Source organism: Daphnia pulicaria, chromosome 1 (genome assembly GCF_021234035.1).
Source record: "Daphnia pulicaria isolate SC F1-1A chromosome 1, SC_F0-13Bv2, whole genome shotgun sequence".
NCBI lineage: Eukaryota > Metazoa > Arthropoda > Branchiopoda > Diplostraca > Daphniidae > Daphnia > Daphnia pulicaria.
Window position 1 is genome coordinate 21,764,524 of NC_060913.1, and position 19,206 is coordinate 21,783,729.

Here is a 19,206-nt window from a genome sequence, read left to right on the forward strand (position 1 = left end):
AGTAGGCTTGTCTGCCGAGCTGCACAAACACCTGTAATATGCTTTTACTTTTTACTTATACTTTGCACTGTGAAAGCGATAGTTTCGAGGGCCCACGACCAGTTTTCATCCACTTATCTTATACTTTCACTCATATGCATTTCGGATGCATTTGCATACCTCTATACGTCGCTCAGTGAATGCCTGTAATGGGATGTCATGGCGTTTCCCTTCGAGAAGGGAATCGCCATTACTATAAAAGTGTCTTATTCCTGGATATCGCCATTGTTGAGCAGGCGGTGCTGGTGGATGCTTGCAGGATCCCCACGGTGAAACTATAAGCGCAATCAAAGTTTTTCTGAACACACACACACACACAAAATGTTCTTCCCAGGTATTGCCGAATGTATTTTACTTGTGTTAACAATTATCTGCTCCGGTGCGGCCCACAATATTCTCGTCCTAACGCCCATCACTACGCCCAGCCACAGCAATGTATTTGAACCGCTGGTGGCTCAACTGGCCGATCGTGGCCACTTTGTTACTTACTGGAACGGATTATTGCCATCAGACAAATCCGACAAATCGAGTTGGGTGATGAAAAGCAATCAGACGACTATAGCCAATAGCTCCAATTTGCGACTTTTAACTTCTCCGAATTTGGTGAGGCTCAACAGCCAACATGAAATCGACTTCAACGATCGTGACAGCCCATTTCGTCTCCTATTCAGAATGCCGGGCACACTTGAGAAATATTGCAAGGCCATCTATGAGGATCCCGTTTTTCATTGGCTAATGAACTCGAAGGAGCGATACGATCTCATAATCCTCGACGGGTTTTCCAACGATTGCACTTTACTGTTGGCCGAAGTCTTTGATGTGCCATTTATTTACCTGAACTGTTTCCCTCCCACTCCGTGGCTTCTGTACGCCATCGGCTCACCACTGGCCATGGATCACTTCCCAAATCCTTCCGGAACAAGAGACAAGATGGATTTATGGCAGCGAACGTTCAACGTAGTGACCGGCTTGGGTGGACTCTTCATTTACAATTGGCACATCCTGCCCACGATAGATCGTGTCGCGTCACGAGTGTTAGGCAAACACAACTTAACGCCCATCTTGGACATTCAAAGTCGTCGCTTGAGTCTTTTAATGACCAACACACATTTCAGCATTAATTTCCAGCTTCCAACTTCACCGGCCGTCGTAGAAGTCGGTGGATTGCACTTGGGTGGCAAGCTCAAAAGACTACCTAAGGTTATGTGCCAAACACACCTTTCCTTTTATTTGTGTTTACACTTGACTACTTTCTCCAATGTATATATTCCTTGTTTGTACATTTACAGGACTTGGTCTCGTTTCTCGACGGTTCCGGTGACGCTGGATTCATCATAGTCAGTTTTGGCTCAATGTTGAGAGGCGACGGTCTCCCGAAAGATTTCCGTCGTTTATTTTTGTCCGTTTTTGCCCGACTGCCCCAACGAGTCGTGTGGAAATGGGAGGATCAAAGCAAATTAGGAGAAAGCGAAGAATTGATCCCGTCCAACGTCAAAACCATTTCTTGGTTGCCGCAAAAGGAATTGTTGAGCCATCGAAATGCTCGACTTTTCATCTCGCATGGCGGACTCCTCAGTAAACAAGAGACCATCTTTAACGGTGTTCCTGCCATCTTTTTGCCTGTCTGGGCTGACCAGCCGATCAACGCCCAAAAAGCCGAAGACGATGGGTACGCCATTCGTCTGTGCTGGGACGAATTAACCGAGGAAATACTTTACAATGCCATCCAAGCTATTCTGACTAATCCGAGGTTAATTGTATCGATTTAAGCAGAGCTATTTCGTTTGGCACAAATGCATTTTAAAAATATTACGAATCTGTTTTCCGTGTGTAAAGGTATGCCAAGAGAATGCAGCATGTGTCTGCACTGATGCAAGACCAGATTGATAAACCAATGGACCGAGCCATTTACTGGATAGAATACGTCATCCGTCACCAGGGCGCGCCACATTTACGGAATGCATCCAGGGATCTTATGCTACCCCAACGAGCCTTGCTAGATGTGATGTGCATTTTCTTTATTTTCACTTCTTCCATGATCTACGTGATCTACCGTCTTTGTCTTTTTTGCTCCGCATTATACCGTTGGAAAGATATGATGATTGGATTGCACAAAAAAGATGATTGAAATTGGATATTTGGTTTGATCACTTTGATGACAAATAAAGTATTAACAACTAACACCCAATGTAAAAAGGTTGATTGAATTGTAAACATTATAAAGAAATAAAAATAAATGAAAATGTAATTTTAAAAATTTTCCACTCATTCAGCAAACCAAATTGGCAATATATTCTTAAGCCCTCTTTTTTAAATTTTAGATTATGGCTAAGGTGTTGCCCAAAAGAAATTCGAAAATTCGGTCTGTTATTTTGACTTCTTTATTTTTTAACATCACCTGTTGCTGTTTTCTATCGTTCCTTTGAAGAAACCGACTACATGTCTATTGTCTAGCCGTTAGCATTTTAAAATTTGTCGATGGTCGTCACGAGATTAACACGTTGAACCTCCTGCCTTTCATCTGTGTTTTGCTTAGTCTTCCGCATGAAGGAAATGTAGACGTCAGGCCTTGTTATTTTATGAGTATTAAAACCAAGCGGCTATTGATAGGTTGATTTTTTAACTCTCCATATCTGCTCATTTGCCATCTAGAAAGTAGTAAAATAATGGCGATATCAAGTTTATTATTAAGATAGCGTTTTCAAATGTAGAAAGAAAGAATGAGAAAATTAGAAAACGACTCTTACATCGGTGGAGTGTGCTTGTTGTGTGTACTTTAATTTTGGGGGTTCATAGTTGGTAGCATAGCTGAGCATTGCTTTCGACCTCATTAGCATTCTGTCCCCGTTGGTCTTTTTTCGATTATTTCTGCTATTTACGGGCTATTTACTTAATCAAACCGCCTAAATTGTTCTAAAACAAGCCCCGTTATAACTGTTCATTGATAACTCAGGAAATTGAGACATTCCCTTCAAATATTTGCAAATAGTGTCAATCCAATGTGTCGTCGTGTGTCATATGGGGCAGGTTGGTTTTCGCTGATTAGCCGCGATTCTTCATTTGACTCGAAATGGCAGAAGATGGTGAAACAATTCGGGAAATTTCCGGGAATTTCTCGTTTCGAATTTGCTCAATCGTATCATGCCAGATATTATTGGCGAGCCGTTGGCGAGTTGAGCGTAAGGCACCGCTGACAGCACTTGCGGTTTAACGGTTAATTACTTGTAGTACTTATTCCCTTTCCTCTGTCCAATGTTCTAAATTAACATGCGCAAAAGATGTGCATGCAAATTTCCCTGACCCGCTACGTCTCGGTATACTCGCACTCTTCCCTGAACTTTCCTTGTCCCAATACACAACAACTTGAAAACGACAAATTGATATATTAAATTTTAATTTCCAGGCCAAGGATTCTCTGCTGTTCCTGAGGGAATTCAAGGACCAACGGAAGCAACCGAAGCTAGCTGTTCCAGAGGCCAGGTCCGCTTCCGGAATCGCGACTATTACCGAAATAATACGTGAACATAATGAGATTTACCGTCACACGGTGACATCGCATACGGACATCAATAAAATTACATGGGTATGTTAATGAATTGATTTTAACCTTTCACAGTTGTTTTGTTGGATTATACTCTGTATTCTATTTTCATACTCAAAGCAATGCTATGCATTAATAGCGGGATATGACAGGCAAGGAATAAGAAAGATTTTTTCTCTTGCACACAAAAGAGATTTTTTCTTTTTCCTGTTGGCAAAATTGTGTAGACTGCAGGTTAAAAGAATTGTTAAAATGAGATTTTACATCGGTAAACTCCTTTTGTTAAGAAGCGCAATGATTTCTTCCATGTTTTCTTGTTTGTAATTTTGTCGAATAAGTAATTGAGGATTACGTGCTTTTAAGTTGCAATTCACGTCAATCCCAGCTCGAATCAACAGTCACAGTGTGTCGATCAGTTTGATGCTTGAATTGTGCCTACACAGAATATGAAGAGCATTCCAGCCGCTATGTCCGTAGATTTTTCCGTTGATTTTGATTCCGTTGTCGATAAAAAACTGAACTACTTCAGTCAGATTTTCATCCACGTAATTTGCGCAAAAAATATGGAGGGCGTTCCATCCGCGTTGGTTTCTGCAGTTGATATCAATTCCAGCCCCAATTAGAAGCCGAATTAAATCAATGATGTTGAAATTCTTGTAATTTTTACACAAGCCATGGAGAGCATTCCATCCGTCTTTGGTTCTGCAATTGACGTCGATCCTATTGTCGATGAAAAGCTGAACTACGTCAATCAGATTTTCTTCTGCGTAATTTCCACATAGAATTTGGAGGGCGTTCCATCCGTCGTGATTGACGCAGTTGATATCAATTCCGGCCTTAATCAAAAGTCTGACAACATCGATTAAGTTAATATTCTTATATCTTTTACACAAGCTATGTAAAGCATTCCACCCGTCTTTTGTTCTGCAATTGACGTCGATCCTATTGTCGATAAAAAGTTGAACTACGTTAATCAGATTTTTTCCCGCGTAACTTCCACATAAAATATGGAGGGCGTTCCATCCGTCTTGGGTTCTGCAGTTAACAACGATTTCGTTTCTAATCAAAATTCGAGCAATATCAATTAAGTTAACATTCTTGTAGTTTTTACATAAGCAATATAGAGCATTCCAGCCGTCATTGTTTCTGCAATTGACGTCGATCCCATTATCGATAAAAAGTTGAACGGCGTTAATCAGATTTTCTTCTGCGTAATTTCCACATAGAATTTGGAGGGCGTTCCATCCGCCGTGGTTGACGCAGTTGATATCGATTCCGGCCTCAATGAAAAGTCGAACAATACCAATTAAGTTATTATTCTTGTAATTTTTACACAAGCAATGTAGGGCATTCCATCCGACTTGTGTTCTGCAGTTAACATCGATTCCGTTTCCAATAAGGAGTTGAACTAAATCAATCAAATTATCACCGTAATAATTGGTGCATAAAAACATTAGGGCATTCCATTCGTCCTTGTCCTGCCAGTGAATATCAATGCCGTTGTCAATTAAAAGACGGACGATATCTATCAAGTTCTCTTGTGGGTAATAGAGGCACAGTATCAATAAGGCATTTTGGCGTAATTGGTTTTTCCAGGTAACGTCGATTCCGTGTTGTATTAATAACCTGACTATGTCGACGAGGTTCTTCTGGTGATAGAGCCGACACAAATAAAACAGGGCATTCCACCCTTCTTGATCCTTGCAATTCACGTCTATTCCTTCTTGATTCAACAAGAGTCGGATCGCATCCATAAAATCTTTCCTTGAGTGGCCTCTCTTTGTCAGTTGGAGAAGTGGCGTCAACCCTTCTCCATTTACGCAATTGATATCGACACCTTGGCGTAACACGTCGTTGATTTCATCCATACTTGAAAGTGGCTCCGCCATTAACTTGAACAGTTGAACCTTAATCAAATCGTCAGACATTAAGCGTAATCGCCATTACAACTCTTACACATATGACGCAATGAGAGAAAGAGATTAAACACGACAAGAGCAGATTAGCTAGATACAACCTAACTAAAAATAACTCTGGATCAATTCTTAACAAAGTTGAACAAAACGTAGAATTCACTTATGTTGCGTGTTTTGCGTCACTAGCTATTACAAATGTTTAATAATGCTTTTTTTGTATTATGCTTAATTTGAATTTTTACCTGATGTGTGACAGTTGTCTCCTCGATATTCGTTTCAATGGAAGTTTTTTTCCCAACTGGGACCTTTTACATGAAAATTTCTGTCTTTAAACGGAGATCGCATCCTGTACTGTTGACGTGGTCACTATCCGGTTTGCACGTTATCTTTTTATGGGCTAGTTGCTGCATTTACAACTTCTCACTACGCAATATTTGTTGAAAACTAACAAGTGATTACCATATGTGTTCACTGTATTTTCCTTTTCGTCGAAATATGAATCATTTTTCACACTCAAGTGAAGTTCTTCTCATGACTCATGTCATCTCAACAATAAAACTTTGTAGATTTGCGCAAACTTAACAAAAAATACCGGAAGTATGCGATGAACCTGACGTAAAACGTGAAAATATGTTCGCGAATCTAATAGCCTTATTACTTCATTTCTTCCGTCGACTGCACTGTTTTTTCTTGTAAAAGTTGTTATCTTGTATTGTTTGTTTTTTTCAACAGGTTTTCAATGTAATAACGCATGGTTCTCACAATATTTCGGAAGTAAGTCTATCACTCTGCCTCTGTCCTTACTCGGACGCTGTCAAAAGTGGGGCTGGAAAATGGCAAAGTGGGGAGGCTAATAGGTACACCAAGATGGTTGCAAAATGTGAGTAGTAACTACAATAAGTAGGACATTTGCCCAGTGTAAGTAAGAACTATAAAGTAATGCTTGATTAGATTTTACACGTGCATTCAGATTGTTTTTAAATAACACGTTCTACTGGAGTGCATCGAAAAGGTCTTGCATATTTGCTCTTAGGTTGAATTTCTTAAAAAAAAATAGCCGTAAAATAGTGGATGATTGTATTTGTTTACCCTTTTTTTGCTTTATAGGTGAAGATTTGTACCATATGCTATTGGGGTATGTTAATTACTGCTGTTGACCTAACTCTGGAAAGTGCACCTCTACTCTTCATCCTCATTCCATCACTTCTCGTCTTTCCTCATCTCCTACCTACCAAGTGAGTTATTCCTCTACCAGTATTGTTACTACACTTTTCAGTTACAATTTCCAGGTTCCACTGAATTGTGCACCTCATTAAGCCGAACATGTGTGTATAGTGTGTTCCACTGGTCCTCTGAATGATCTGCTTCATTCTGCTCCATTCATGTTCAGTCATGTACATTACCGGTATGGCTTTCACACACCATGTAAATTATTTTATATCTTAATATCTTGATAATGTCAACATGATTTTGAGGGCTCATTGGCCCGCACCAGTGGTCCACGGGACGTTATGTCCCATCAGTCCATTACTGGATGGTTTTCGCGCTATAAGTTAGACAAATTATTTTAATTCTTTCGGAATAAGATTATGAATGTGTTGGCGACGACAGTTAATCGAGTTTTATGTGGGCGGGGCTAAATTTGTGTTTGACAAACATGTGGACAGTTTGTCATTTACTACTAAAGTCGTATTCTTAACTCCTTCTGTTTTTAATTTAGATTGTGGCCTCGGGAGATGCTTCCCAGAAGAACACTGGCTTCTTTTCCTGGATAGCCAGCAACCGCGAACTCGATTCTGCAGATAAACAGCAAACGATGCGCTCATAAAATGCCAAAAGAATGTTGAAGATTAGGGTAAGCCAGCATTCATATATGCTTTTAAGTTAGTTATATACAGTATTGAGACCATTGGAATGTTTTTATTTGCACTGCATTAAAGAGGGAGTGGATGTCATTAGGAAAGACATTTAAGATGATGTTGCGGGGTGGGATCACCTTCTTTCGTTCCGTTATGTCAGTTCGTTCAGTCAATTAGTTTGATTTCTTCATTTCTTAGCACCTGGTGCGGTTTTCTGTCTTTTTCTTTTTTCTTCTATTTTAAATTACTACATGTCTAGCCGTTAGCCTTTTAAAATTTGCCGATGGTCGTCGCCAGAACACATTGAACCTCCTGCCTTTCATCTGTTTTGCTTTTACGTAGGAATTAAATCTTCCGCATGAAGGGGTCAATGGTCCTGTATTGGATTAAAGGAACCAGGGATTAAAGCGTCTGCTTGAGTCTAGTTAACTGTTCCTGAACTGGTTTTTCCAGGATGAGGCGTAGTAATTCTAAAATCGACACGAGTCTTAGTGAATCTAGCCTCGAGTTTTTTTTTTTTTCCTTTTGTCTCACAACAAGGAAATAAATCGAATTGATTTCATCTTGTAAATCCTTTCCTAGTATTTTCTTTTCTCTTGTGTAAATAATGGAATACGTTAGCTTGTCCATCGAGTCTCATCTAATTCCCAAATTAAATTTTTTTTTCTTCAAATCCTTCCTCATGCGAAACATTTGTTTAATTAAAAATTTTTTTATGGTTTTATTGTTTTAATAATTTGCGCTGTGGAAATATAAATTTAATTATTTTTTTTTTTACCATAAAGGGTACTGTTAATAAGCACATTTTTCAGTGGGCAAAGCATTCCCTTCTTGGCGTTTCAAATTCAAACATTTGTACAAAATTTATTGATCTTTTTAAGTCGCAAATAAAAGAATAAAACTACTAAAGTATAATATCTGCTCGTTTTCCAACTACAAATTAAGTGTTACCTAGTGTTAGCCCAATGTGTCGCATGGGGCAAATGGGTTGTTGCTGATTAGCCGCGAATACATTTGCCTCAAAATGGTAGGTGCAATAATTCGGGGATTTTCTATTTCTGAATTGTAGTGCATTGCTTAGCCTTGATTCAGCGTTTGAGCGTACAGCACCGCCAACAGCACTTGGCTAAACTGTTATTACTTGTAGTATTCCCTTTCCTCTGTCCCCTGTTCTAAATTAACATGCGCAAAAGATGAGCATGCGGATGTCCCCTGTTTCGTTACGTTCTAGTATACTCCGCACTCCTCCCTGCACTTTCTTTACCCCAATACGGCAATACTCTATAATGAAAACGACAGATTGATAGGATTCAAGTTTAGTGCAAGAGTTCCAGGCTAAGGATGTTTTCCTCTGCTGTCCCTGAGGGAATTCAAGTACAAACAGAAGTGACGGAAGCTAGATGTTCCAGAAACCGGGTCCGCTCCCACGACTTATGACAGACCGAAGTTAAGAGAACATAAAGGGACTTATTATACCGTCACGGTGACATCGCATACGGATCATCCATAAAATAGTGGGATTGTTAATGAATTGATTTAAACGTTTCGCATTTGTTTGGTTGGTTTAATATTCTTCTTAATATTCTATCTGATTCTCAAAGCGATGCTTAAAAGTTCTCTGCATTAATAGCGGGATTACATTATGCAAGAAATAACAAAGGGATTTTTCTCTTGACAAAAGAATTAATTGTTTTTCCTGTTGGAACTGTAAATTTACTTTGAATTGCAGATTAAACAAACGCGCTCAAACAATATGATTTTACATCGGTAAACTCCTTTTGTTAAGAAGCGCAATGATTTCTTCCATGTTTTCTTGTTTGTAATTTTGTCGAATAAGAAATTGAGGACTAGATGCTTTTGACTGGCAATTCACGTCAATCCCAGCTCGAATCAACAGTCGCAGTGGAGAGCAAGCCATGGAGAGCATTCCATCCGTCTTTGGTTCTGCAATTGACGTCGATCCTATTGTCGATGAAAAGCTGAACTACGTCAATCAGATTTTCTTCTGCGTAATTTCCACATAGAATTTGGAGGGCGTTCCATCCGTCGTGATTGACGCAGTTGATATCAATTCCGGCCTTAATCAAAAGTCTGACAACATCGATTAAGTTAATATTCTTATATCTTTTACACAAGCTATGTAAAGCATTCCACCCGTCTTTTGTTCTGCAATTGACGTCGATCCTATTGTCGATAAAAAGTTGAACTACGTTAATCAGATTTTTTCCCGCGTAACTTCCACATAAAATATGTAGGGCGTTCCATCTGTCTTGGGTTCTGCAGTTAACAACGATTTCGTTTCTAATCAAAATTCGAGCAATATCAATTAAGTTAACATTCTTGTAGTTTTTACATAAGCAATGTAGAGCATTCCAGCCGTCATTGTTTCTGCTGTTGATATCGATTCCGGCCTCAATCAGGAGTCGAACAATACCAATTAAGTTATTATTCTGGTAATTTTTACACAAGCAATGTAGGGCATTCCATCCTACTTGTGTTTTGCAGTTAACATCGATTCCTTTTCCAATCAGGAGTCGAACTAAATCAATCAAATTATCACCGGAATAATTGGTGCATAAAAACATTAGGGCATTCCATTCGTCCTTGTCCTGCCAGTGAATATCAATGCCGTTGTCAATTAAAAGACGGACGATATCTATCAAGTTCTCTTGTGGGTAATAGAGGCACAGTATCAATAAGGCATTTTGGCGTAATTGGTTTTTCCAGGTAACCTCGATTCCGTGTTGTATCAACAATCTGACGATGTCGACCAAGTTCTTCTGGTGATAGAGCCGACACAAATAAAACAGGGCATTCCACCCTTCTTGATCCTTACAATTCACGTCTATTCCTTCTTGATTCAACAAGATTTGAATAACATCCATCAAATCTTTCCTGGAATGGCCATTCTTTATGAGTTGGAGAAGTGGCGTCAACCCTTCTTGATTTACGCAATTGATATCGACCCCTTGGCGTGTTATTTTGTTGTTTTTCTCCATGCTTGAATGTAGCTCCATCATTAACTTGAACAGTTGACCCTTAATTAAATGAACACACTGTCACGACCGTTTGTATGATTGCACAAAAACTCGACGAAGAGTGCGACAATAAGCGCAATCGCCACTACAACACTTACAGTATGTGACGCAATGAGAGAAAGAGAATTAAAAACGACAAGAGCAAAATAGATACAACCTTAGTAAAAAGAACTCTGGATCAATTCTGAACGTTTTGGCTGAAAAGAGTAAACAAGAAAGGCAGTAAGAAAGGTCGTTTGTGCGGCTTAAGCCAAGGTTATTCAAGGAAAGACTAAGTGATTCAGAGAACAGCCTTGAACAATTAAGTGGAATTCACTTATTTGAACGTTACTATTACGATTGTTTAATTTTTTACTTTTATTATGGTAAAGTTATGTGACTGATGCGCGTCGGGTTTATAGTGGTGCAGTTGTCTCCTCAATTTTGGTTTCATTGGAAGTGGTTTTCCCAACTGGGACCTTCTATGAAAATTTCTTTCTTATCTTTTAACGGAAATCGCTTCCTGTACTTGTTCCTGTACTGTTGACGGTTACTGGTTACTACTCCGTTTTGCACGTTATCTTTTTATGGGCTAGTTGCTGCATTTACAACTTCTCACTACACTATTTGTTGAAATAATGTGGAGTGTTAACCATATGTGAATAACCATATGTGAATAACCATAAAAGTGTGTTAACCATATGTGTTCACTGTATTTTCCATTTTCGTCGAAGTATGATTCATTTTTCACACTCAAGTGAAGTTAGTATCATGACTCATTTAATGTAATCTCAACAATACTTTGGAAATTTTTTCACAATTTAAAAAATATACCGGAAGTATGCGATGGAGCTATCGTAAAGGGTGAAGAGGTGTTCGGGAATCTAGCCTTTTTTAAATTTCTGAGTGTACGTACGTAGCCTACGTTCATAAAATTTGAAAATTTTGAATTTGAAATCGTAGACGATAGTTGGTTCATTCAAAAATAGATGTCACCGTTGTCATCCGTCGACTGCCTTTTTTCTTGTGGTTCTTGTCTTCATAAACAAAAACAAAGTTGATGAAATTATCGGAAATAATTCACAAGTAAGTTTAAAGTATAAAATGTAAAACCCATGGTTTATCATTATTTGTTTTTGTATACTGGCAATTTACCTGTATTTTGTAAGCAATTTGGTGCATGTAAACCCATTTTCATATTTTGTAGAGAGAAGTTACAGTCTGAACTTTCATAGTCAACCTTCTGCACTTACTGCAAAACATCTTCCTGTTCAGATTGACAATAAAAGAAAACACTAGTTATTGGAAAGTTCCCATTATGGTGTCACACAAATTTAGAAATTCTGCATTGCAGGTGTTTTGCTAAATGTTGTTTATTATAGTGATTAGGCCTATGCCATAAATTTAACTTTTTATTTCATATAAGTTTAAAAGTAAAAGTATATGCTGTAATAAAAAGGAAACAGAAATATAAATTTTTTTACCAGTGCCAACTTATATCAAACTTGAACTAACATTGGTTCAATAATTATTTTTCTCATGTGTGGCCTGAAAAGTGAATGGAACAATTCCACTGAATAAACTTTAATTGTGAAAAGGAGAAGTCTTTAGAAATGAGCAAAGTGTTCTCTAAGTTTTTTTTTTACTAGACATAAAGTGTAGTGACTGTAAGTCTTTAACAAAAAAATAAATTGTGGACTTCAATAACAATTCTTCAGGTACTGAAGAAAGGAAGGTTGATACCATCCACATTTGGCCCTTTTTTATTCATTATTTAATTTCAATATATTTTTCTCTCCAAATATTCAGGATTTGATTACCATGTAATCATCGATGGAGCGATGAATCATCACATTAAAGATATATCTCCGCTCTGCATGATGCAGCCGAAGTCCCAATAATCCGAGTATTATCCTCTTCATTGACCATCGTAGCTGACATGAAAAGGATCACGTACTAGCTTTTTCCTGCGGCTGTTGAATCCGTCGTGGGTTCTCCGTTCTTATATTCAAGGAAAGTTCGACTATTAGAATATCTCGATTTTGATTGATAGTTTTGCACTTATTTGCATTCCTTTTGCAATGTTAAAAACAAACAAACAAACAACCTAGTTAGTTTGAACCCGCGCATATGCATCTTGCATCTGTCACTGTAGTTGTCAACTCCAAGCCGTGTGCGTCTATCGACACGTTGTTTCATGTTTGTATCATTTAATTTTGAGTTAAAGTCGTTATCTTGTGTGTCGTTAAAGCCCTAAAAAGCGGGCAGGCAAAACTACAGATCCAAAACTCTGTTTCAGTCCCATAAGGTTTACAAATTAGTCATAACAAAATTATCTCATCGTAACGTGCTTTACTGATAACCTCCGTATGCGGATGTCCCTGTATCGTTACATCCCGGTAGGCTATATAGCACCATTCCCTGCTCCTTCGTTGTCCTGGTAATCAACAATGAAAATGACAGATTGACATGCAAGATTTGAATATAGTGCAAGAGTTCCAGGGCACGGATGTTTTCTCTGCTGTCCAGAGGGACTTCAAGGACCAATCAAAGCGACGGCAGCCAGCTATTCCAGTGGAGACATCCTCTTCCACGACTATTACCGAAGTTAGGATATGAAACATAATGGGACTGCTGTCACGGTGACGACACATCACATCAACAAATTATATGAGTATGTTAATGAATTGATTTTAACGTTTCGCATTTATTTGGTTGGTTTAATATTCTGTATTCTGTTTATTTCTCAAATCGATTCTTAAAAGTTTTCTGCATTAATAGCGGGATTACATTATGCAAGAACTAACAAAGGGATTTTCTCTTGACAAAAGAATTAATTGTTTTTCCGGTTGGAATCGCAAATGTACTTTAGACTGCAGATTTAACAAACGTGCTCTAACAATATGATTTTACATAGGTTAACTCCTTTTGTTAAGAAGCGCAATAATTTCTTCCATGTTTTCTTGTTTGTAATTTTGTCGAATAAGTAATTGAGGACTATTAGATGCTTTTGACTGGCAATTCATGTCAATCCCAGCTCGAATCAACAGTCGCAGTGTGTCGATAAGTTTGATGCTTGAATTGTACCTACACAAAATATGAAGAGCATTCCAGCCGCTATGTCCGTAGATTTTGCCGTTGATTTCAATTCCGTTGTCAATTAAAAACTGAACTACGTCAGTCAGATTTTCTTCCACGTAATTTGCGCACAAAATATGGAGGGCGTTCCATCCGCGTTGGTTTCTGCAGTTGATATCAATTCCAGCCTCAATCAGAAGCCGAATTATGCCAATGATGTTAATATTCTTGTAATTTTTGCACAAGCCATGGAGAGCATTCCATCCGTCTTTGGTTGTGCATTTGACGTCGATCTTATTGTCTATCAAAAGCTGAACTACGTTAATCAGATTTTCTTCTGCGTAATTTCCACATAGAATTTGGAGGGCGTTCCATCCGTCGTGATTGACGCAGTTGATATCAATTCCAGCCTCAATCAAAATTCGAACAACGTTAATAAAGTTAAGATTCTTACATGTTTTACACAAGCTATGTAGGGCATTCCACCCGTCTTCGGTTCTACAGTTGACGTCGATCCCATTGTCGATGAATAGCTGAACCACGCCAATCAGATTTTCTTCTTCATAATTCCCACACAAAATATGGAGGGCGTTCCATCCACCGTTGTTGGAGCAGTTGATATCAATGCCGGCCTCAATCAGGAGCCAAACAATATCAATTAAGTTATTATTTTTGTAATTTTTACACAAGCCATGGAGAGCACTCCACCCGAATTGGGTTCTGCAGTTAACATCGATTCCGTTTCCAATAAGGAGTTGAACTAAATCAATCAAATTTTCACCGAAATAATTGGTGCATAAAAACATTAGGGCATTCCATTCGTCCTTGTCCTGCCAGTGAATATCAATGCCGTTGTCAATTAAAAGACGAACAACATCTATCAAGTTTTCTTGTTTGTAATGCAGGCACAGTATCAATAAGGCATTTTGGCGTAATTGATTTTTCCAGGTAACGTCGATTCCGTGATGTATCAACAATCTGACGATGTCGACCAGGTTGTTCTGGTGATAGAGCCGACACAAATAAAACAGGGCATTCCATCCTTCTTGATCCTTACAATTCACGTCTATTCCTTCTTGATTCAACAAGATTTGAATAACATCCATCAAATCTTTCCTGGAATGGCTTCTCTTTATCAGTTGGAGAAGTGGCGTCAACCCTTCTTCATTTACGCAATTGATATCGACACCTTGGCGTAACACGTCGTTGATTTCATCCATGCTTGAAAGTGGCTCCTTCATTAATGTGAACAGTTGAACCTTATTCAAATCGTCGGACATTAAGCGTAATCGCCATTACAACTCTTACATATATGACGCAATGAGAGAAAGAGATTAAACACGACAAGAGCAGAATAGCTAGATACAACCTAACTAAAAATAACTCTGGATCAATTCTTATATAGTTCTAGCTGGAAGGAGTAAACAAGAAAGGAAACCAACGTTTTAGTCAGAGCCAACAACAATGTGATTCAAGGCTCACAGATTAAGAAGACTCGGCAGATAACAAAGTTGAACAAAAAGTGGAATTTAGGCCTACTTATGTTGCGTCACTATTACAAATGTTTAATACTTTATTTGTATTATGTTTAATTTTAATTTTTACCTGATGTGTGACTGGTGCACTTTGAGTAGGCATAGCGACAGTTGTCTCCTCGATATTCGTTTCAATGGAAGTTTTTTTCCCAACTGGGACCTTTTACATGAAAATTTCTGTTTTTAAACGGAGATCGCATCCTGTACTGTTGACGTGGTCACTATCCGTTTTGCACCTTATCTTTTTATTGGCTAGTTGCTGCATTTACAACTTCTCACTACGCAATATTTGTTGAAAACTAACAAGTGATTAACATATATGTGACTATGTGTTCACTGTATTTTCCTTTTCATCGAAGTATGATTCATTTTTCACACTGAAGTGAAGTTCGTGTCATGAGTCATGAGTCATGACTCATGTCTCAACAATACTTTGTAGATTCGCGCAGACATAAAAAAAAATACCAGAAGTATGCGATGTACCTGTCGTAAAACGTGAAAATATATTCGGGATTCTAAGAGTCTTTTATTTCATTTCTCAATATACATATGCTACATAATGTGTTTAAAATTTAAAAGTTTCGAAGATTCAAAATGAAACCTTATCTAGCTAAAACACACCGGTGACCGGCCCTTCCAGTGCCGACTCTGCGAACGGGCATTCTCCAGATTCGACCATCTTTCCCCTTGTCTTGCCCTACACATGAAACGGCACGTAACGGCCTAGAACGGCCTAGAAATAATATGCAGCAGCTTTTGAAAAATGAACAGAAAAAGAAGCCGAGGCGCTCATTTTGATAAAATAATATTTAATATTGTTATGTATAATCTTATCTCGTCTTTCTAATCGCATTCAATGTCAAACACTAAAAAGAAACTGAATTTAATAGGTCTGATTATTATCGCTCTCTCTATATATATTGGGCGTGAAAAATTAAATGCTGGCATCCCGTTCCGGTTTGCGAGGTTCCCGTAGGAAATAATATCAATTAAAAATTTAAAAAAGCAAAAGTAAAGTAAACATGAAATTCAAAATTAATTACATGAATCTATCGGTATGGTGAATGGGGCCCCCGTCCCCCCCCCCCCCCTTCTTGCTTCGTTAATCGCTTAAATTACTGTTATACTTTTACATTAAATAGTATCAATCAAACATAAGCCTATCGGAACATCAAAAAAATATCTGTGAATCATAAGGGGTGCGACTTAGGTGTGGCGGAGGCTTCGCCCCACCACCCCACGTCGCACTCTCTTTTTAGCTTAAGTAACAGCAAAATTTATTATTTTCATAAGCAATATGAAATAAAAAATAATTAGTTATAGTTACAGATAAATCTATAAACAGTTAGAACAAACCAAACCACAACACCCACCAACCCCCACCCTCTCTTACGCTTCGTTGAGTTATTTTGATATTAAAACATATCGAAACATTCATTAGTTATGTCAAACATTGGGGTGTGACTTAGGTGTGGGTGGCGGAGCCTCTAGGCCGCCTAGAGCCTAGATAGATGCCAGTTAACTTTTACTTTTGGTCGCTAGAGCCTAGATGCCAGTTTCTACGAGCGCAGTTCAAACTGTTTTTCATTTTCGAGGCGCGCAGTTCAAACCGTTTTCCAATTTCTACGCGCGCAGTTCAAAATTCCATAAAGCCAATTAAATTTTTTGTTTTAGAGGAAGAAAATCGAGTTTTTTTTAGGGGGGGGGGGGGGAATTAACTCGGAGAAAATGATGAAGCCGAAGATGCTGTGGTGTGGTTTTTCTCTTGTCGTTGTTGTATAGGACGGAATTCTGGATAGCAGATCTAGGCCCTTCGAATGACAGACGATGGACACCAGCGGTCATGCTGATTGGGGTCTGGCTGATTTTAGCCGGATTTTAAGGTATATACAGTGCATATACTGGGCGCATTTCTCGATATTGTCGTCTGCGTCCGTCTATGTATAGCCGACCCCTGACCCTTACTCAACACGGAGGCCATTCATCGGCACGTAAACGTCAATCTCGTCTCCCGTGAGCCCTGCAACGCCTCTCTACTTTATTGTCCGACAACTTTGGCCGCTGTGTGTTTGGCGCTCTAAGGATATAATAACGGGCTCCGCGCTTCCATCCTCATCACCAAACACACCCATTTGATTCATTATTCCCTCCCCGTAACGTTTGGTTTTCAAGCTTGTTCCGGATTTATACAGGAGAACTTGAATTTCAGATTTAGTCAGTACATGAGAAATGAATGAAACTGGCTGGAGAGGGGAAAATGTGCAAGAAATTACTGTGGGGTAGAAATACGTAACTACTCACTCTACTCTACGGTCAGAGCAGAAAAAAAAATCGATTTTTCAACCGATTTCCAAAAAAAATAAGAAATTTATATCCTGAAATCTAAAACAATTTTATTTTTTATTTTTGCACTTAAAGTCGTCGTTTCCCAGAAGGAAAAAAATAACAACCTGAATTCCTGAAATATTATTAGATCCAGCTAAAATAAAAAAATGAAAAAAATTTAGTTTTAAACTGAAGGACGTCTTAACCCAATGAACGACTAAAAAAAGTTAAAAATCTTAAAAAAATAAACATTGTCACCTTTTACTGTTACTTGGGGATACCATGGCAGCCACTGATTAGACGGGATTAACCGCAACGGCAGTAAAGTGAAGTAAAAGCAACAAACCATTATGTAGCTGTATGTAGCCTATGCTGCATCGGTATGCTTTACCGATCTACGGATTTTCTGCAAGGAACGTATACTACAATATTCTCTACTATTTCATGAAAGCGTCGATCGCACTAAAATACAGGATACAACTCCTTCAAAATATGACTAACAATTTATTTTAATTTTAAAATTAATGGATCCGAAATACACTAAGGGCTTTCGTCGTTACACAAGTGAATAAACTTCAAAATTATTTGGCACAAATTAAATCCACAGTTGCTTCAATGCGGAATCGGGTGTTATATTGTCTAATGCTTCCTGAACCAATCGACAGACATCACGCCCGACTTCTTCCATAGATCTGCTGGCATCTACAACCTGAAAATAAAACATTATAAGGAGTATTCTAGAATATTTTATTATGGCATTACCCTCCATGATTCATCTTGAAGCTTCAGATAGTTTGATCGGACAACTTTCTGCATCTCGAGATTTTCGTAGCGTTCAGATCCATACTGTCCCCTAGTTTGTGCCTCAACGGGATCAATATCAAGAAATATTACCAGATCAGGTTTCAACAAACCACTGTCTGATTGTTGGCACCACCTTAAGTCCATGTTCTATAACAAAGTATTAGGCAAGTTAGAGTTTTACAAGAATAATTTTAGTTGAAAATCCTTGTTATATATACAGGTTTTGCGGCAGAGAAGGCAATTCCCGAATATGAGTAACGATCCACGATAACATTTGTGCCTTTCTGCAATAATTTTTTAATGTCTGGCCTGTGTGTAGAAATATATAACCTTAAATGCATAAAAAAATTTAAACAAGAAAACTCAAAAAGACGTACAACAGTTCCCATCGATTGGCTGAAAAGAGCAAATGGATTGCATGATCATCTAATTCTGTGCTGCATTCCAAGTATTTATTGATAAGACTCCCTGTAAGGATGTAAAAAGAATACTTTCAATCTATATGTTAATTAGGTTGAAATTGTGGTAGACATTTACCAATGATAGTTGATCGATCTGAAATTTGAGAGGATTTTGAGATCATTTAAAGAAGTATATCAACATTAAAATATTAAACATTTCGCTACCTGGAAATCTCATTAGATGAGCTTCTTTGTTGCTTTCTTGTAACCACCTGATTGCCTTGTGGTATTTATTCAACAAATGCACTTTGTTTATTTGATTTTTAAGATGTTTATTAATACAAATGTTTAACCTTTTGACATTGAGTAGTTTTTCCTGACCGATCACATCCTTCTAATACGATGAGTGCGCCTCTTTTTATCATTTTATTGCAATATTAGTGTATACCTCTAAAATAAGTATTAAAATAACTTGTCGATGGCTGGAATAATTAAAGTGCGTAACAGTTAAGTTAAGCAGTAAAATCTGCTGATTTGACACTTCCCAAGAAAGAACAACAAGAACAAGAACTTAAAAAAAAGAGTCCTTTTGTCACTTTCGAAAACTTACCAGACGAACATGACAGGACCGTGTTGCCAGATCTCTTCCGATGAATACCAATTAGCAATGACATTTTTTATCGGGTTCCAG

The 19,206-nt window shown here is 38.2% G+C and overlaps 3 protein-coding genes and 1 long non-coding RNA gene across 9 annotated transcripts; 2 read left to right on the top strand and 2 right to left on the bottom strand.

Annotated features, from left to right (window-relative positions):
- The first annotated feature begins 280 nt into the window (after positions 1–280).
- On the top strand, positions 281–2,298 carry LOC124320896 (UDP-glycosyltransferase UGT5-like). Its single transcript, XM_046783801.1, has 3 exons — positions 281–1,239; positions 1,329–1,789; positions 1,876–2,298. The coding sequence occupies exons 1-3, from the start codon at positions 361–363 to the stop codon at positions 2,165–2,167; spliced, it is 1,632 nt and encodes a 543-aa protein (XP_046639757.1). The 5' UTR covers positions 281–360; the 3' UTR covers positions 2,168–2,298.
- Positions 2,299–3,447: 1,149 nt separating this feature from the next.
- On the top strand, positions 3,448–8,070 carry LOC124328186. Its single transcript, XR_006916237.1, has 5 exons — positions 3,448–3,622; positions 6,229–6,376; positions 6,448–6,529; positions 6,604–6,901; positions 7,217–8,070. It is a non-coding gene; the product is annotated as an uncharacterized LOC124328186 (long non-coding RNA).
- On the bottom strand, positions 3,844–15,192 carry LOC124328130 (putative ankyrin repeat protein RF_0381). Of its 5 annotated transcripts, XM_046786937.1 has the most exons (3): positions 15,056–15,112; positions 4,493–5,487; positions 3,844–4,429 (listed from the first exon to the last, which is right to left on the bottom strand). In XM_046786937.1, exons 1-3 carry the CDS (start codon positions 15,086–15,088, stop codon positions 3,979–3,981), a joined length of 1,479 nt encoding a protein of 492 aa, XP_046642893.1. In that variant the 5' UTR covers positions 15,089–15,112; the 3' UTR covers positions 3,844–3,978. The 5 variants fall into 5 exon arrangements, with proteins under 5 accessions (XP_046642893.1, XP_046642891.1, XP_046642892.1 ...); XM_046786935.1 differs by having other exon boundaries at positions 3,844–5,487; XM_046786936.1 differs by lacking the exon at positions 15,056–15,112 and adding an exon at positions 5,739–5,978 and having other exon boundaries at positions 3,844–5,487.
- A 2,602-nt stretch (positions 15,193–17,794) lies between these two features.
- Positions 17,795–19,206, bottom strand: LOC124320889 (thymidylate kinase-like). 2 transcript variants are annotated; one of them, XM_046783793.1, is made up of 8 exons: positions 19,126–19,206; positions 18,869–18,965; positions 18,741–18,795; positions 18,652–18,669; positions 18,492–18,582; positions 18,333–18,423; positions 18,073–18,261; positions 17,795–18,019 (listed from the first exon to the last, which is right to left on the bottom strand). In XM_046783793.1, the coding sequence occupies exons 2-8, from the start codon at positions 18,938–18,940 to the stop codon at positions 17,906–17,908; spliced, it is 630 nt and encodes a 209-aa protein (XP_046639749.1). In that variant the 5' UTR covers positions 18,941–18,965; positions 19,126–19,206; the 3' UTR covers positions 17,795–17,905. The 2 variants fall into 2 exon arrangements, with proteins under 2 accessions (XP_046639749.1, XP_046639748.1); XM_046783792.1 differs by lacking the exon at positions 19,126–19,206 and having other exon boundaries at positions 18,869–19,119.